This window comes from Cucumis sativus, chromosome 4 (assembly GCF_000004075.3).
Source record: "Cucumis sativus cultivar 9930 chromosome 4, Cucumber_9930_V3, whole genome shotgun sequence".
Classification (NCBI taxonomy): domain Eukaryota; kingdom Viridiplantae; phylum Streptophyta; class Magnoliopsida; order Cucurbitales; family Cucurbitaceae; genus Cucumis; species Cucumis sativus.
This window is the reverse complement of record NC_026658.2, coordinates 22,374,992-22,393,701: the sequence shown is the minus strand read 5'-3', so window position 1 is coordinate 22,393,701 and position 18,710 is coordinate 22,374,992. Positions and strand designations below refer to the sequence as shown.

General features: G+C 35.6%; 2 protein-coding genes across 6 annotated transcripts; one reads left to right on the top strand and one right to left on the bottom strand.

Annotated features, from left to right (window-relative positions):
- The first annotated feature begins 1,666 nt into the window (after window positions 1-1,666).
- LOC101207256 (protein PAT1 homolog) lies at window positions 1,667-9,144 on the top strand. Its single transcript, XM_004144633.3, has 5 exons — window positions 1,667-2,165; window positions 2,867-3,006; window positions 4,646-4,702; window positions 5,575-5,629; window positions 6,186-9,144. Exons 1-5 carry the CDS (start codon window positions 2,084-2,086, stop codon window positions 8,276-8,278), a joined length of 2,427 nt encoding a protein of 808 aa, XP_004144681.1. The 5' UTR covers window positions 1,667-2,083; the 3' UTR covers window positions 8,279-9,144.
- A 2,172-nt stretch (window positions 9,145-11,316) lies between these two features.
- LOC101207510 (BTB/POZ domain-containing protein At1g04390) lies at window positions 11,317-18,381 on the bottom strand. Of its 5 annotated transcripts, none has more exons than XM_031884630.1 (12): window positions 18,146-18,380; window positions 17,629-17,755; window positions 16,444-16,951; window positions 16,234-16,367; window positions 15,692-16,137; window positions 14,450-15,583; window positions 13,842-13,994; window positions 12,735-13,258; window positions 12,450-12,649; window positions 12,035-12,225; window positions 11,731-11,918; window positions 11,317-11,656 (listed from the first exon to the last, which is right to left on the bottom strand). In XM_031884630.1, exons 1-8 carry the CDS (start codon window positions 18,238-18,240, stop codon window positions 12,826-12,828), a joined length of 3,030 nt encoding a protein of 1,009 aa, XP_031740490.1. In that variant the 5' UTR covers window positions 18,241-18,380; the 3' UTR covers window positions 11,317-11,656; window positions 11,731-11,918; window positions 12,035-12,225; window positions 12,450-12,649; window positions 12,735-12,825. The 5 variants fall into 5 exon arrangements, with proteins under 5 accessions (XP_031740490.1, XP_031740489.1, XP_031740492.1 ...); XM_031884629.1 differs by having other exon boundaries at window positions 12,450-12,563; XM_031884632.1 differs by having other exon boundaries at window positions 11,731-11,877; window positions 12,450-12,563.
- Between the last annotated feature and the right edge of the window lie 329 nt (window positions 18,382-18,710).

Sequence of the window (18,710 nt, the reverse complement as noted above, 5' to 3'; positions counted from 1 at the left end):
AGGCTCGATATTCAATTAATTAATAGTGGCTATCAGTAATAACTTTTATGAATGATAGCCATTAATAGTGACTATCAATGATTGACTATACAAAATTATTTAGGAAGTTATCAGAGTCGATATATGGAACCATTAACTTTAAGTTAACTCGTTGCGAAATTGGTGGTACCAAATGAAATTTAGTTGTCGAAGCTTGACCCCCATCAACCCTGATCTAAATCCACAACCCGTCAATCCGTCCAACTAAGAACAAGAGGTTCAAGAATGCGACCTTAAAAAATGAAAATTGTTTGGGCAGCATGGTCGAGAACGACGATTTAGTTGAGGTTAGGATCCCATGGTTGTTCAAACAAGGCCAGGAGAGAAATAGGAGGGTAACAAGGCGACAATGATGTGTGGCAGTGATAGAGGCGAGGGAGAAAAGTTGGAACAGTACATGCAACGGAGAAAGAAAATGAAGAAGAAAGAAAAGAAGAAAGGAGAAAGAGCACACATGAGAAGGGCAAACTTGGTTCTCCTTTATCTTGAAATTCATATGCAATGGAGAAAGAAAAGTGAGAAAAAAGAGAAGGAAACCATGCACGGAAGAGCAGACTCAACATTTTAAAAAAGTTTTACCACTTGGCTCACCCAAATTTGTTATTTTTTGTAATATTTTAATATTGGGTTGTATTTTTAGTTTATTTCATAAACTATGTTATTATATAATTCTCTTATTCAGGCACTATAGCCTTTTTTTTTTTTCTCTTTTTTGCAGGTCTACTTTTCCATAAAATTACAAATTTACTGCTGATGTCACTTGGAAGCTAGTCAAGTACGTCCTCTCTAGCCAAAATTTGGCATCAATTACCCTCTATCACGAGGCTAAACAATTGAATTCACTATCATGTATAAGTTTATTTGTTTTTGTTGTTGTAGGAATCTATTGAAAATATCAGATGAACTGTCATTCATAGAAACGTAAAAAACACAAACTTGTTAAGGATCGAGTTGCGAAACTCACTCCCTTTAAGATGTTCTACAACTTTGTATTTGTTTGTGCAAGTAATTATGAAAACAACCACAAAAATGCGTTCGTTCTATGCGTAACACATGAAGTCATTCCATTGAAAACGTAATCGAGCGTGGAGATCGGTTCACGAAGAAAAGGTCAAGTAAACTAAAACTTTTAATAAAAGAAATATTTTATTTTTGACCTCACCATGCCCAAACGACCACGGCGCATTGAAGACCACCATGCCCACTCCACTGTAGTCTAACACCTTTCCCTTTCCAAAACATGAGTACTTCGCGAGACACCTATCAATGTTTATCAATGTATTTTTTATTATATTTATAACTAAGTTGGTTTATATCGTTATTTCAAAAAAAAATATCTAAAAATAATCCAAATAAAAATTTTAAAAAATTAAGACAAAAGAGAAAAACAAGAATGAGAAAAAAAACTCAATTTTCTTTTAAGATATTTACGAATTACTGTTAAAGGAAAATATAAAAAGAATAACAAAAGGTTTAAAAAAAGGAATTTCCAGTAAGAAATCTCGTTATCCCATGAATCAATGATCTGTGAAAAATAAAATTAAGAAACAAATAAAACAAATTAAAAAATTAAAAGAAAAAGAAAAAAAAAAAAAAAAAAAAAAGAAAGAAAGAAAAGAAGAAGAATGAAGAAGAAAGAGGACCCATCTTTTTCAATCGCCCAAATAAAATCCCCCACTAATCGTTATCTCTTTTTAGGGTTCCAATTCCAAATTTGGGTTTCTCTCTCCGATCAATTTTTTTCCAATTTCAATCCTTAAAAAAGCCATTTCACTGACAAAAGCAAGCTCAATCCATGGGGACGACACACTAGTATTACTCTACAATCAAGTTGTACATATTTTTTTTGGGAAATTTCTTTTTTCCAGGCCATTTCCGCACAAACCCTAGGATTTTGACCTGTTAGGGTTTTTGATTTTATCTCTTTGTTGCTAATTTTCTTTAGTTTCGGATCCTATTTCGGCGTACTTCTTCTTGTTTATTAAGGTTAAGATTCGATTTCCATGTTCTTGTTCTTCGTCTCGAGTAATTGAGAGTCGCAGATATGGATGGTTTTGGTAACGGAGCTAGAGTCCAAGTGGCATCTACATCCGAGGATCTCAAGCGTTTTGGAGCCAATTCCACGGGTATTTTTTTTCTTCTTGAAACCTTGGTACTTCAGATCCATTTTGTTTCAACTTCTTTTTATTTTTAAGTTGGCTAGATGAAGTGGGTAATTCAGAAATTTGAGCTTGAGTGGTGGTAGTTGTTGTGTGTTTATTATTTTTGAACTATTGTGTCCATGAATCTTCTGAAGGATGTCAGGATTTTTTCCTCGTCTTGTTATCGGGATGGAACAATTGTCAAGGATTAAGTAGATAACTATTTGGTTGGGGATTATGGCAGTTGTCTCGGATGGTTCTCAATTCTCTATCTATGAATTTCGTGTCCATTTCTTTAAGGGAAGCGTTCTTGGTTTCGAGGAGGAATGGCTGTTGTTTTATGACGTAAATGTTTAGATAATCAATGGAGTTTATTTGTGTTATTGCAGCAGCTGCATTTCAAATTGTTGTTTTCTTTTTCTTTTTTGAAACTTCACCAGAATAATGGGAGATAACTATAGAGGTGGTTTATTTGATTCTTTAATAGAACTCTTGATTCTGTAGAGAGAACTCTTGACGAATATTTTTAGACGTTTTATCAGTCCTTTTATTTGGTTGGCTTCTTGCATTTACTTCATTTACTTCATTTATTTGTTTATTTATATCTTATTAGATCTGAAAAATATTTTAATCTCTAATTCTATAATAAAGATGCAAGCATTGTGATTTAATATTCAATGTTGCAGAAGATGCTCTGTTTGATGCATCACAGTATGCATTTTTTGGCAAGGATGTCATGGAGGAGGTTGAATTGGGGGGATTAGAAGATGAAGAGGATACACTTGCCACTGGGATTGAGGAGGAGGAGTTTTTGTTTGATAAGGAGGTACTCGTTATTTCCTTTGTTCTGTGCAGTTATTTTCCTATTTTTAGCTGGATGCACATGTTTTCTTTTGAGAATGATTGGTAGTTGCATATGATTGACTAGAATTCCAAGTGAAATCCCATGCCCTACAAGTTCTGAAATTTAAAATTTCAAAATCACTCAACAGAGAAATCAATAACCATGAAATTATGAGAAACATGTTGAAGAAGTTAAACACCAAACAACTTCGCTGATCTATGATGCTCAAACAGTTTGTTCCCATCTATTTGCAAGCAAATATTCAACAACATAGCAATAAAACCAGCTTGCCATCTAGATTATTTATTTAAAATAACTGTCCAAGACAGCTCACTTGTCACGGAGCACAGAAAGTATCTCCAAGTTGTAGAGGTTCTGTTCAATTTAATTTTCCTCCCCTTGCCACTTTTGTAACTAATCAAAACCCCTTAGCTTGTTATTTCCTTGTTTCAATATTTCCTCCAAGGGGCTTCATTTGATGGCTCCTGTGTTACCTTCTATTAGCGCCCCTTCTCTTTCTCTTGGGTTATGTCGTCCGTTGCCTGATAGAGAAATGATGAACATTGTGGGTCTCTTTTAGTTTGAACATGTTGAATTTTTAGTCTGTGTGGGGAGGAAGGGTATTGGTCTTTGGAGTACAGTCCTTTAGAAGGATTAGACCCCCCTTTTTAGTGATCCAATCTTTACCTTGCTGGAATGATAAAATGCAGGTCAACTGTCAAATTCTTTATTTGACAGGTGTTTCGTGGTAATGTTAAGGCCTAGGATTGTGTGTTGAGGACGTCCTCTTTGATAGGGGCATGGTATCGGATCCTTTGTAGAAGAGTGTCTAATGATGTTGATCACATGTATTGGAGATGTTAAATTGCCTTGTTAGTTTTGAATTGTTTTCAAGTGAGACTTGTTGTGTGGCAGATCAATAATGGGGGTGTTTCTTATTCAATCATCCTTGTTTTTAGGTTTGTTTGTTTACTGACGTTTGAGCCATTTTGTGGGTTAATGTTCTCTTTGGGTTTCTATGGTCGAGTGTTTTATAATTATTCCTTAGGTCTCATTTTCTCAGATCAGAGCCTTTTTTTAAGACTGGGTTTTCTATATGGTTTTTTTGGGTATCCCCTTTCGATTCTTTCATCTTCCCTTCATGAAAGTTTGACTCGTTGGCTCCTTAACACTAGTGCTATTAGTATCTTGTTTCTTTTATTTTGTAGATATTTTAGCAGTGCTATCCTTTTGGGCTTATTATTCCGTAAAGAAAACAGAAACACATACCAGTTTTAGATTAAGCCAGACAACTTAAAAAAATGGGCCATAGGAATCATGATTGTATCTCATTTAATAGTAAGCTTTTGAATTTGCATATTTTTTTTTGAAGTTGCATATGGTAGTCTTGATGGGAAAAACTGGTGTTGATGTGAGCTTGAAATTTTTTTAATGCACTTTGAGTGAGCTGGTTAATTTCTTGTTCTCTTATTGCACATGTTGCATTTTGGGTACTGTTATTTTTTCTTGCTCTGTTACAAAATATTTGATTTTATATTTAGAGCTAACCTGTTGGGTATTCATTTATAATTCATAAGTCCCATGCACTTGGTTTTAACTAACTTCTCCATTTGGTTTGCAGAGTGAGGACTTTAGACCTCCATCTGATATTGACGATCCTGTTTCTTCATTTGGAAAGGTTAGTAATGTAAAAGTCTCTGGCCTTCTGCTATTCTTGTTTATAACTTAGAAGTAGCTTCCTAATCTGATTTTCTATTCAAACTTTGTATCTGTATCTTCCTCAGAAAATGAAATGTTAATGCTTTCTATGTATATTTGCAACTCCACAAGTAGTTTCATATCCATTAGGTCATTTCTTTCTCAGAATTTTGTATTCCACAGTGTTAAGCTAGGAAGATAGTTCGCTTTGTAATTGGGGGGGTTTAAGATACGAGTTAACATCATCATTGTTGTGTGTTGTTTCAATTATCTATGTAACTTTTAATGAGCAACAATTGACAATTATACATATTGCCAATCCAATCGGCACATAGTTTGATGAATGAAGACACTGGTTACCTTACTTGAAGACAAATGCTCGATCCCCACCACTTCTACCCAGAGAAATTATGCTTCTTATCATGTATAATTTATATTATTATTATTGTCTCAAATTTTCAAAGGACAACGATGAAGGAGTCTGGACTACCAATTGCTATTTCAGATGGAATAAAATTTAACAACTCAGTTTGGAATATCAAATTATGCCTGTTTCTAGTGATTTACTACCTTGCTTTTTGTGTGGGACGGACATAATTAATTGCTAACATTTCAACATAAAGGTCCATACTGTATAAAGTTTGTAGAAATTTCTTCGGGAGAGAACTAAGGAAGGGAATTTGATTTGGCATTGTCCATCTGGAGGAACTGAAGATTGATTTGTTTTACAAGAAGTTGGTGGTTGCATATTTTTTCCCTCCAATTGGGCATTTTTAGAACTCCTTGCATGCATGTCATTTTGTTTATCTATTGTTATCTATATTTGATTTTATTATTATTGTATTGTTCCAGGCGAACGAGCTTGCTAGCAGGCCAAGAGGAGTTATTGGAAGTCTATTGAGAGAAAGTGAGTTTTGCCTGTCAACTCTTTGTGATGCTATACCAGTAGGTTGGTCACATGTAAAGTCATAGTTCTGATACAATAGTTTGCTTTTTTTGAGATGGTCTACATATCATGGCTTTATGCCACAGAAAAACATAGTTCGGTGCTCTGAACTCCTTCCATCAGGGCAGGTCTAGAAATTTTGACACTGAAGATTTGCATTTTAAAGTTCTCTTTCATTTGAAGAAAATTATGTTGGAAAATTAAAGGGAAATTTCAAATTTGTGCTTCGTACAACTTTACTCCTTGTTCTTTTTAATCATGATGCAAGTCAACTTCTTACTCGAAGAAAGTGATCTTAGACCTTTTGCAAATGTTAATTTTGAGCATTTGTAGCTTGGATGCTATACATGTTAGTAGTGTTAGAAATGTTTTTTAGAAGCTAGGTACTTGGGCCTTTTTTCTCTTCTGCTAATCATGGTATGTAATTTGTGCCAACTGGTTCGTCTTTGTTCACGACTTTGTTGTTGCAAATTGTTGATTGATTTCTTTTTGTCTTTTTTACCATCTACTCTTCTAGGTTCATCAGTCAATGAATGGGCACGCGAGGAGGGTTTCTCTAATTGGCTTGGCCAGTATGTTGAAAGTGCTCAGGAAGGCAAAAGATGGTCATCACATCCACATTCTTCCTCTCTTGCAGAATCTACATCTTTGTATAGGACATCATCTTACCCTGATCAGCCGCAGCAATATCACCAACAGTTCTCTAGTGAGCCAATTTTGGTGCCAAAGACTTCATATCCTCCTAGTGGAATATCTCCTCATGCTTCACCAAACCAGCATTCAAGCCATTTAAATATGCCTTTTGTTCCTGGTGGACGTCATGTAGCATCATTATCTCCATCAAATCTCACACCTCCAAACTCTCAGATTGCTGGTTTTAATCCTGGTTCACGGTTTGGAAACATGCAGCAACTTAACTCTGGCCTCTCTATTAACGGTGGGCCACAAAACCAATGGGTCAACCAAACTGGCATGCTTCCAGGAGAATATTCTAGTCACCTAAACAATTTATTGCCTCAGCAGTTATCAAATCAGAATGGATTTCCGCAGTTACCACCACAGCAACCGCAGCAACGGCAGAAGTTGCAGCATCCTGTTCAGCCTCCATTTGGTGGTTCTCTACCTGGTTTTCAGTCCCATCTTTTTAATTCCCACCCATCTTCGGGTCCTCCCCATTTAATGAACAAGTTGGAAGCCATGCTTGGCCTACCAGATATGAGGGATCAAAGGCCTAGGTCTCAGAAAGGTAGACAGAATACTCGTCTTATCCATCAGGGTTATGAGACCCATAGTTTTAGGAATGAATTTGGGTGGCCTTTCTACAGATCCAAGTATATGACAGCTGATGAATTAGAGAATATTGTTAGAATGCAGCTCGCAGCAACGCATAGTAACGATCCATATGTAGATGACTACTATCACCAGGCTTGTCTGTCAAGGAAATCTGCAGGTGCAAAATTGAGGCATCATTTTTGTCCTAATCAACTAAGGGATCTTCCACCACGTGCCCGGGCCAATAATGAGCCACATGCTTTCCTTCAGGTTGAAGCGCTTGGTCGGGTTCCATTTTCATCAATTCGTAGACCTCGACCTCTTCTTGAAGTTGATCCTCCAAGTTCATGTGGTAGTGGAAGCGCTGATCAAAAGGTTTCTGAGAAGCCCCTTGAACAGGAGCCTATGCTCGCAGCCAGAGTTACAATTGAGGATGGTCACTGTCTACTTCTTGATGTGGATGATATCGATCGTTTCCTGCAATTCAATCAGTTCCAAGACGGTGGCGCTCAATTAAAAAGACGTCGCCAAGTCCTGTTGGAAGGACTGGCATCATCGTTTCACATAGTTGATCCACTCAGTAAAGATGGTCATGCTGTTGGGCTGGCTCCTAAAGATGATTTTGTTTTCTTGAGGTTGGTTTCTCTTCCCAAGGGTCTAAAGCTTATAACGAAGTACCTTAAGCTGCTGGTGCCAGGAGGTGAGCTTATGCGTATAGTTTGTATGGCCATTTTCCGTCACTTAAGATTCTTGTTTGGTAGTGTTCCTTCTGATCCTGCATCAGCAGACTCCGTTACTGAGCTTGCAAGAACTGTTTCGTTACGAGTCTATGGTATGGATCTTGGAGCTATAAGTGCATGTCTTGCTGCCGTAGTTTGTTCTTCAGAGCAACCTCCACTTCGCCCTCTGGGGTCCCCTGCTGGAGATGGCGCGTCCTTGATTTTGAAATCTTGTCTTGAGAGAGCTACACTACTCTTAACCGATCCTAATGCTGCGTGCAACTATAACCTTACCCATCGATCTCTCTGGCAGGCTTCTTTTGATGATTTTTTCGACATTCTTACAAAGTATTGTGTGAACAAGTACGACACTATCATGCAATCACTAGTCAGACACTCTCAACAAAATGCAGCAGCAGCTGCTTCAGAGGCTGCCGCTGCCATGAGTCGAGAAATGCCAGTTGAAGTACTACGTGCAAGTCTGCCCCACACCGACGGTTACCAGAAGAAAATGTTGTTAAACTTTGCCCAACGCTCGATGCCTGTTGGTGGATTTGCCAACAGTGTGGCCGAGCAAAGCATGACCGAGCTCAGTGGCGGTGAAAGCAACACCTTATGATCAGGAGTAAGAGCTCGTGGCTCTTTATTATACAATCCCAATGAAGAAGCTTTCAAAATAATCTCATCGTCAAATATGGAAGAACAAAGAAACCCGTTCCTCCATTTTGAGGTCTCTCTCTACTGCTCTCTTGAAATTTCTTTTTCTTTTGGTACAGTGGCGGCGAGAGCATGCAAAAAAAGAAAAAAGAAAAAAAGCAATTCTACTCAGAATTATTCCTCATGTTTTTACTTTCGAAAAATTTGACGCTCATAAGCAACAGCCATTGTTATGTTGGGTTTTATCTTTCATTCTTTTTTTTTTTTTTTTTCCTTTTTTCCTGGGTTTGGTAGGAGAAGTTTAGATAGAGAATATTATGATGATCTTGAGAATGGTGGGTGGTTCAGCTATGATATTTGTTGATGGTTGAGGGTTTAGAATGTACAGGGTTGGTTTGAGACCAATTTCCCAAGGTCCTTCCCTATTAATTTTACCTGAGGAGGTGGTGGGATTGTTTGTGTTTAAAAAAAATTCTACTCTTTTTTAAATGTTATAGTTATATGAACACACTAGAGAGAGAAGTGGAAAAGGAAAAGGAAAAGGAAAAGTTCGATTGATTCATATATATATGGAATTGGATGTTGGTTGTTTTTAGCCCTAAGAAGTGGGGGGGAATTCATATATATCTTATGGGGAACCTTTTTTTATTTTTATTATTATTATTTCTTTGTATTTTTTATAAGAAAAAAAGATTGCAAGGATGGAATACTGTTCCCACAATTTTTTTTTTCTTGGGTCATTTGTATTTTGGACATTATGTTGTGCTCTTTTATCTTTTCTATGAATGATTAGAGGAAAATGGAATAACATCTTTTTGGTTTAGGTGATGCATCTTTTCTTGCTTTCTGTGGATTAATTATTGTATTTTTATCATGTAATATTTGCTACTGATTGTGAATATCACTATCAATTCAATTGGGTGTTGTGGGAACAAAGACTTAGATATAATATGTTCTTATGGTTGCTTTTAAGGTTTATTTATGAAACTATTGTTTGAATAGCACTATGGTCACGAGTCCAGCTTGTGCCCATCAAATTTGTGAAATTAAAAAACATTTTTGGTCCTATAGTCTCTTAATTTTGATTTGTAATGGTTTAGCTCATATACTTTTAATTTAATTTTAGTGTTGTATCAATTTAATCGTTGGTGTACTTGTTCTTTCAAATTTGTTCTTTCAAATTTGTAATAGTTTATTCCTAAAGAAACAAGATTCTACAAAATGTAGGTTGATTTTTACTATTTTATAATGCAGATGTTGAGTTTTATAAAATCATTGAGTTTATAGTAAAAAAAACTTGTTAACTCACTTATTTTAATAATAAAGATTAGATCTTTACAAGAACTAAATTATTACGTGTTTGGGGACTAAATTGTTATAAAAAGGAAAATTTAAAGTTTATGGACTAATTTTAATTCTATTAAAGTTTAGAGAACTAAGTGATTTCTAACTATGTTCCAAAAGGTGAGGAAATAGACTTCCAAATTTTAGAAAATGAAAATGAATTGAAACTGAGCAGTATTTGGAATTGATGAAACCAAATAATTATACTAGCGAGCAACAATAGTAACCTTATCTATTTGTTTAGCATCATAGATGAAAGATAAAACTAACATTTTTGGCCTCACTTTCATTTACTATACTTTTATTATGAAGTATGTTAAGAAAAAGAAATTATGAGCAATCAGTCATTTTGTAGTTTGAAAAAAGTGGTAAGCAGTGGAGTGCGTCAACAGCTTAGTTTTTGGCACACTCCCTCTTCTATAAAAATTGAATTCTTTTTAGACCACTTACATAAATGGTTTAATAATTGCATATAAGCAATTACGATTTTAGGTGCTTCTAAGTGATAACTTTGTTACTACCGTCGATTGGATTGATTGTTTCTATTAGTGTAATAGACTATAATGATAATTTTCAAGTTTAGAAATGTGCTATTAGTTACTCTAATGAATGATAACTTTCAAGTTGACATTTTAAATTTTTCTACCACTCATCAACATTTGTTATTTTTACAAATATTTTATCATTGTGCTTATTTTTAGTTTTTTCCCTCCTAAATTGTACTATTTGCTATACTTTTTAGGAAGGATAATTATGAAATTAGGCTAAATTTGATTCGAAATCCTACCAAATCTAACAAATTTTGAATATTAAAAAAACGATTCAAATGAAATTGAATTATGTTCTTCTAATAGATTCCAAAACACTCCAAATGATTTCAAATCCAATTTGATTTGAACAGAGATTCAAACCATAGAGTAAGAGCAGAAACTGAAAACATTTAACAGAATGCTATTAATAAATTCTACAGCAATGCAATGGACACACACACACACACAATATATATATATATAAAAGAACCCCTTACAGGAAGTCAGTCCTATACTTAATTAATCTAAAGCGATCACGAAAGAAAGAATCAATGAACCTTAATATGTTTAATTATACTACTCAACTCAACTACCCTTAAGTTTACCATTGAATACGTGGTTTGGTTCGATTACAATGAAAGTCAGTATTTTAGCTTTGGAATCTTTTTTGGGACAAAAATACACTACTTTTAAATTTCGCAAAAGAATTCATAAAAATAACTACAAAACCATTGAATTCCATAAAAACTACCAGAAAGCACGATGAAGGAAGAAAAAGAAAAAGGGAGAAATCAGAGGTTAGCATGTAATACTCTTGACCATAGGCGACTGAGACTGCGGTAGTTAAGGCTTGGACTTTGTATGTTACACTCTAATCCAAGTGCGCTCAACATGACTTATATATAGATTTTATGAGCCAAACTTAACTAACTTAACTTGCATAAAGTGTGTACACTCACCTCAACCAAAAAGTTCGAATTTTGAACTATTGGATTATGAGTGTAACATTTTTTAATACTTGGAGAAAAAAATTATGGTTCAAATTGAAAAATAAACATGCTGATCCTGGCTAACAGTGTCAGCAACTCAAAAGAATATGTTACCTGGGGTGGAGGACAAGGGTGAATAGAAGGAAGAGGAGCAAAATTTTTGCATAAAACATTATAGATACTTTTACATTGATTTTCAAATCTACTCTCCACCGAAGGTGGTCGTTTTAGATTTTATTCTAGTAGTTCACATTAAAAAATATAAGGTTTTGTCCCTAATTATCTAACACTATTGCCAGAGTTAAAGGCAATATGCAATAAAAAGAAAAGTCACGATGGGCTATGAAGGAGACTCACAAGTCATTTCACGTAGTGCAGCACACGTCCAAGAGAATGTAATAAAAGCCAAATGATATTGCTTCGCAACCGTGGTATCCCCAGCACAGTAAAATTCTCGTCCGCACAATGGCCAATATACTGAAGAAATTTTGAATGTCAAATGGAGAAGGAAAAAATTGAATTAAAAGGATTCAAGAGAACAAGTAAATAACCTCATTGAATGACTGCAGATATACGAAAACTGGTTGATCTGAGACGATGTTTTCAAGCTCATGTTCCCCCCATTGATTGACAACGGTAACAATGTACCATATATTGAAATTAGACCGTAGGAACTATTTTTCACAATGCTACAGTACCTAATATTTTAATACACAGGAGAAGGCCATACTTGTATTATCTGGAATAAACATCAATGTAAAAAGTTAGGAGATCAGAATTGCAACAGTATGCATTTACATTCTGCTGCATTCAAATAAAACATAAAGTTAGAGAGAAAATAGCTGTTTTGGGTACCTTCATTGATCGTATTATTTGGCAACCTAACTACAGGAGATCTTTCCACACTCTGGGATAATTATATTCAACGCAGAGTATGTACATGCTTTCCATGAGATCAGACCTCAATTTCCATGAGTTATCTATTTATCAGAGATATGCAATCAGCAGGTTCTTTATGGATGCCCGATGTCGTCATGTACGATTTCCTGTATTGTATGAGAAATATTTGAGAACAGTGATATGGCAAAAAAAAAATCATGAAGTTGATTGTTGACTTTTTATTTATAGCCCACAAACGACTTGTGGCATTGGGACTACATCAGCTACTGCTAGTTACATGGGAACCAAACTACATACAACTCTCTCTATTAGTTTTTCAAAATAATGACAAAAAAACACCAATGTCATCGGAAACAGAAAAGGGAACAACCTGAGTGCCGAGTAGAGAGAACCCCTTTTGTGGATGCTACAAAAGGGATTTCCAATTCTACAGAATAATGAATAAGAATTTTGTGACTTGAAGACCACCAAGACTACCGCCACTCTGTATAGTGAAAAATACATACATTTTAATAGTGAAGTCTGAACCTCGACATGATTCATATAATTATCATCAATGACGAGCTCCACCTAAATCCATGGGTAGGAGAGTGGTGAAAATGTGAAATTGTGTGCACAGAAACTAGTATTAATTATAAGAGATATTTCAGCTTACTTAAAATGTTGGGCATGAGATTTATGAGGACTTTTCCATCCAGGAAACCATATGCGACAGAGTCTTAGTGGTGTCTCTTCTACCCAGAGCATTAATTACCCTCTTGAGAAAGTCGAACAGATGCGGCACGTATCATGCTCAGGAGCCTTTCATCAAGTGCTTCAAGATCACCACAATTACGGAGTTGAGAATATAATGGAGCAATAATATCTGCTGCAATTTCAGCCAACTTCCATAGCGAGAAATCTCCAGCCATTTGAAGTACATTGACCGACAAATGACGGGCTATTTCGAGACAAGATACAATTAGATTCAAGCACACTTCCTGAAGATCTTCCAGAAACCAGAACTCGGCAAGCCAACAAAGCTCTACATACGATTGGACTTCATTCAACTTTTCTTGGTCATCCATATTATGCCATAGACACTCAGATGGAGGATCTGGCAGCTTATCTGAGTAAAACCACTCCACCAGTTTAACCATTGCTTCCCAACTTACAGGAACCTTAATTACTTCCGAGTGGCTATCGGGAAAAGAAAAGAAAAAAAAAAAGGAAAAGACAACCTTTAGCTGTGGCCTATAATAGTGGAAAATAAAATTAGAACTGCATTCAAAAGAAAGTTCACCAAGTTCTCTCCATACCACTTACTAGATCGTACTTCTCAGAACTAATGACTCATCGCTTTCAAAATTTTAAGAGATGAAAAGTTTTATAAACCATATTTCTATAATAAAAAACGTAAAGGCTCTCTCATACAATAATTTGGGAATAGTAGTCCATGTATAAAACTTGATCAAACTGCATGTCCTGACGGCAATGATTATTTGAAAACTTAACAATCGTGCAATCTTTAATCTATGTAATAGACAAGTTCATCTTTTCCTACACTACACTACAAGACAACAGATCTCTTACAAATCCAATAACTGAAAGTATATTTTATCTTACCTTGGTTCTTTAATTGAGATAAAGTGTGAATTGACCAAAGAATATAACTAATAAAAGAACACAGACTATAATATTTTATTTTATGTTCACTAAATTGGAAACCACACTATAGTCCCTCTTTATGGTTGTGTATATACTAAATGTAATGAGCATGTACCTTTCTTTCATTCCTGATTGTAACAAGGCTCTAAGATAGTCACAACTTAACCACAAGATTACTTTATGAACATGCATATGCGGCACATATAAAGCACAAAAATCACATTTCCAACTTGTCTGCTTAGTTGATTTTGCCTCCAAGATGATGTCCCTGAAAAAAAAATTGGTCTTAGTATTTTTTTTGGAGAAAAAATAAACATGGAGGAAGAAAGTTAAAATATGTTCCCTATATGAAATTTTCTCTGCCCAAACAACGAGACCAATTTATTGGCTTTGACCTTAATCAAATAATGTAATAAACTATCTTGTGTTGGATGATGTGAAATATAGAAAAACACACGGTCAATGGTCAATAACAGATACTCAATGATGTTCTACCCGGTTTACATTTTTCAACAAAAAAATATAATCCTCAGAAGTGAATATAAGCACAAGGCTGAAGATTCAAACTAATCTAGTGGCCAATACATGAAAAAATGTTTTGTGTGATGATCAAAGATGGTCAGCTATTATCGAATACTTGTAGAGAAGAACTTATTATTTTCTTATAAAATATATACTCATCATATGCAAACTTACTCTACTTGAAGAAAATTGAAAACCTACGAGAAATGATGTCCGACTGGACCAAGAGCCGCAACAAGATTAAAGATGGGAAAAGGTGTCCCCCACTTCGGCCTTCTTCTACAAAGTATATGCACCAGAGTCTGTATTCTACAATGTTTGGCAAGACTTCTCAACTTTTTTGCAAGTTCCTCCCCTGCTTGTAGGTATCCTCTGTAAACATACTCCAGTAACTTCGCCATTGCATCATTGTCAACATGCGAAGATAGACAGACCTCTTTCTGTATCTTTACAGATGAGTTTTTGTCTGTGAAGGACGAATAATTAGGATCTTTCTCATTAACAGGTAGCCGGTTAGGAGGCAGCAGTGATGCACACCGAGCTGCAAGAATCACACCATGGACATTTATAGACTTCCCATTTGTGTGAATGAAACGAATGTCTGAATACGCACACCCTTCAAGTGCTCTTGCAATCTTGTTCCCAAATTTACTAGGAAATCCATAGAATCCCATTAAACTAAGGATATGTGCAGCATACCACTTCAGTCCAGGAGAGTAACAACCACTGCAGATATCCTGAAGCTGACTTATTAACCCATCTTCAGTAAATCCAATTGATAAAAAAGATGTGTCTCTTTCGTTTGTCAAGGAACCCAATTGTATTAACTGAGCCAGGCCCACAAAACTATATAAAAGCAGGACATTTCTTCCCTCCCATTCTTTGCTAGGCCCCTGACAACAAGCTCTCTCATGAAAGTTAAAATGCAAATGAGGAGAATAGCTCAACCTATCTAAATGGACTTCATTACTCAAGCACCATTTAACAAAGGAGACTATTGCCTTCCTTCCTTCTGCATTCTTGTCCCACATTGTATACTGTGGCAGCCCTACACAACATATTAAACACAATAAGTTCGTGACTATAAGAATATTTGGCATTCCAGAAATTATCCCACATGAAATGCCTGTTAGGGTATGCCGGAAGTCCCTCAAATATGATTTATTTGGCTCTAGCATCTTTGTTAACATAGACGTAGTCTTCGATGCAATATAATTGGAAGGAGAATAAATCATCATCATAATTGCTCTCAATGTTGATTCATTTTTGGAGGCATTGACAACATCGCTTTGACATATTTGACGCCAACCCATAAATAATTCAGTGAATTCCAAACTGTCAATAAAAGGATTTTTAAGAACCAAGTCAACGATGAAAGTAAAATAGCACAAAAGAATTAGGTATATAATAAAGTAAAACTCCACAAGTACAGAGTAACGGTACCAGGCACACAATAGGAGTACGTCAATTAGGAGTCCATTTGAACTTTTGTTCAGGTAGACATCTTCATTAAAGTTTGTTGCAAGCCAACCAAGAATTTCCCAGATATGTACCCTCAATCCAGGAAAACAATTTGATTTAAGACCATCTTGAACAATGTGTATCTGGTCTTCCAACAACAAAATGCATTCATATAACTGTTTGGGACACTTTCCAAGTAGAAGACAAAGAAGAGCCCTGTCAATTCCATGTTTCCAAAAATAGTTTTGATGCTGGCCAGCCCAACGAGTGATTAAGGCCACCAAGCGACAGGCCTCCTCGAGCAAGCATATCTGCTGATTGGTAACCATTTCAGGCGGCAAATTACATTCAACCATTGCATTTATTATGGCCTTGACAACTGGTTCACAACACGAACTCATCCCTTTCAAACCGATCTCCTCATTTATCTGAGCAAGAAATGTCACAAAATAAGTTTTAAGCAGAGAATACATATTCATTCAGTACTATGTCAAATGAACATCTTAATACTTCTTAGTTCTAACCACTATACATTGTGCAAGTCTAAATGCTTCAATCCTAACATGATGAGGGCGTGAGTGGCCCATGCACTCCACCATTTCCTGCAGAATTCCTTCTCCACGCTCTAAAAGCTTCTTTGCCCCAATACCACATAAAGCTGCAAAGGAAATTGACAAATGTTTCTCAATTACCATTCTGCAAACTCAAAGTAGGAAAAATCCACTATTCATTACCTATTGCAGAATACAACTTCAAAACTTCAGCTCTAACTGAAAAGTCTGGCTTGACATATATATCATACAAAGCTTCCATCAATTTAGCATCACTCCAAACTGGAAACCTAGAGAGAGGCCACCGACAGAGTATTGTACTTAAAAGAGAAAAAAGAGGTTGAACACATTCAACTGGGTTCACAGCTCCAGAAAAGTTTCTAATGATGCCAATCAAATGAGGAACAACTTCTGACTTTTTTAGGATCTCCCAAAGTGCTTCCTCATTTTTACTTGGTACATTCGAAATAATCAAATTCAGTGCTGTAGCACATGCTACAGATATTTGTATTTGATGAGCAGGTAGCAAACATGAAAGAGCATGAGAAAGATCCAAAATGAAAGGTTTTAACAGTGCATTTGGTATAGCACTGACCAGCTTTATAGCAACATCAGCTGCTATACTTGAAGCTGCCCCATTCTTATCTTCAAGAATCCACACCAAAGAATAAACAATATCAGGTAAAGAATCCTGAAAGAAACAGAGGGGGTGGAAATAAACATCCGAGAACAAGAAGAAAACAAAACAAAACAAAAAAACTCAAAATAGGTCGTAAATGAAAACTTTCCATCAATATAAAAGAGACTTGAACCAGTCAACTTAATAACATAATACTTGACACAGGGGCAGTTACAGTGTTGAACGAATTATTAAATTTTAAGCAGAACAAGCTTAAAAATAACCAGCAGTATATGAGAAAATAGGAAGAAAAAGATCATCCTTGTTCTTTTTAAAATTTTGTCCACAGGCAGCCAAAGATGATTGCTTGACCCCTTTATTAAAAAACAAAAAGAACTGCAATTTAATTGTGGGATGTGAATATCATGTGTGAGTTGGTTAATGGCAAAGGCTTGTAATAAAGATCATTAGTAACTGCTCTAATCAGAGTATTCTATGATCCTGGGATGTGAATATCAATAACCATAGAGATTTAGGTTTTCATTTACCCAATTTCAGTCCAAAAAACTTATCTGATGTTACTATTCTTGAGAGAAAGTTATGTTCAGAGGGCAATCCCGGAGTCACTTAAATGGAGTCCTCCATTACTTTCCTAAAGTATGGCGCTCTAAACAACTATAAAAAAATCGTACACAATGAACAATTGTACTTGATTGGATTTCCAAAATCTAAAAGACAACAATAAGTACCTTCACGAGATGATGATAGCACACCTCCCTGGGAACAGATTCAATAAATGCCGCAATGGAGCGAACAACATGTCTCTGTACCTCATTATCCGAGCACATCCATTTCCTCGTGTTTTGCTCATTAAACCTGACATGGAAAACAATAATTCCACAGTTACGGTGTACACAAACTAATCAACCGAGTAAAATTACAACACCTAAATAGTTTCCTTCGGTAACAACTTCAAACAGTTAATCACATAAAAAAAGGAGCACACAACATCGCATTCCAAGGTTTCGACGCCATTTCTTCGATAAGAGGCAGGAAAATCACAAAGATGTCACGATTTCAATCGACTTTGAAGCCAAACTAAATTAACATTTAGAATAAGAGTAGGATCAAAAGAAAAGTTCAAAAGCAGTAATCGACAGACAAGTCAACAAATTCAATTCTGAAGCACATCGAGAAGGCCCGCAGAGCAATAGTAGAAGAAACACAGGGAGTGAATTATGGCGTTGAAGAAGGCGGAAAACTGACCTTGTACCGAGATTGAGAGCGTCGTGAAGACGGCGATGAAGAGTGTGGATGTGGCTGGAGGATTCAACTCGACCACCACCTTTGGAGGATCTCATGTCGAATGGGCAATCGAATTCGTCGGTTTTTATGAGGCGAAAGACATTAGAAGTGGAGAGAAGTTTGAGGACATCAATGAAGTTGAAGAACCGCTTTGAAGCTGAATGCAAAGTAACTACAAAAAGTACTTTCCTACCATTTTTCTGTTTGTTAGAAAGTATTTTACAGATTTTACATATGAAAAATTAGGGATAAATACCATAATAATTCATTTTTTAAAAATTTATTACCAAAATATTGTTGTTTTGAAATTTTTTACGAAAATAGAGTTGATTTTGACATTTATTTAAAAAAAGAAAAAAGGAAGAGAGACTTACCCCTATTTAAATTTTAAAAAAATAAAAGAAGAAAGATGGCGGTCTATAACTTTCTTTTCTCACTCCATTTTCTTTCCAACCTTTTTTTTTCTATTATATTGTTGCAAAATTTATACACCCAAATTTATTTCTTTTTTAATTTCCTTTAACAT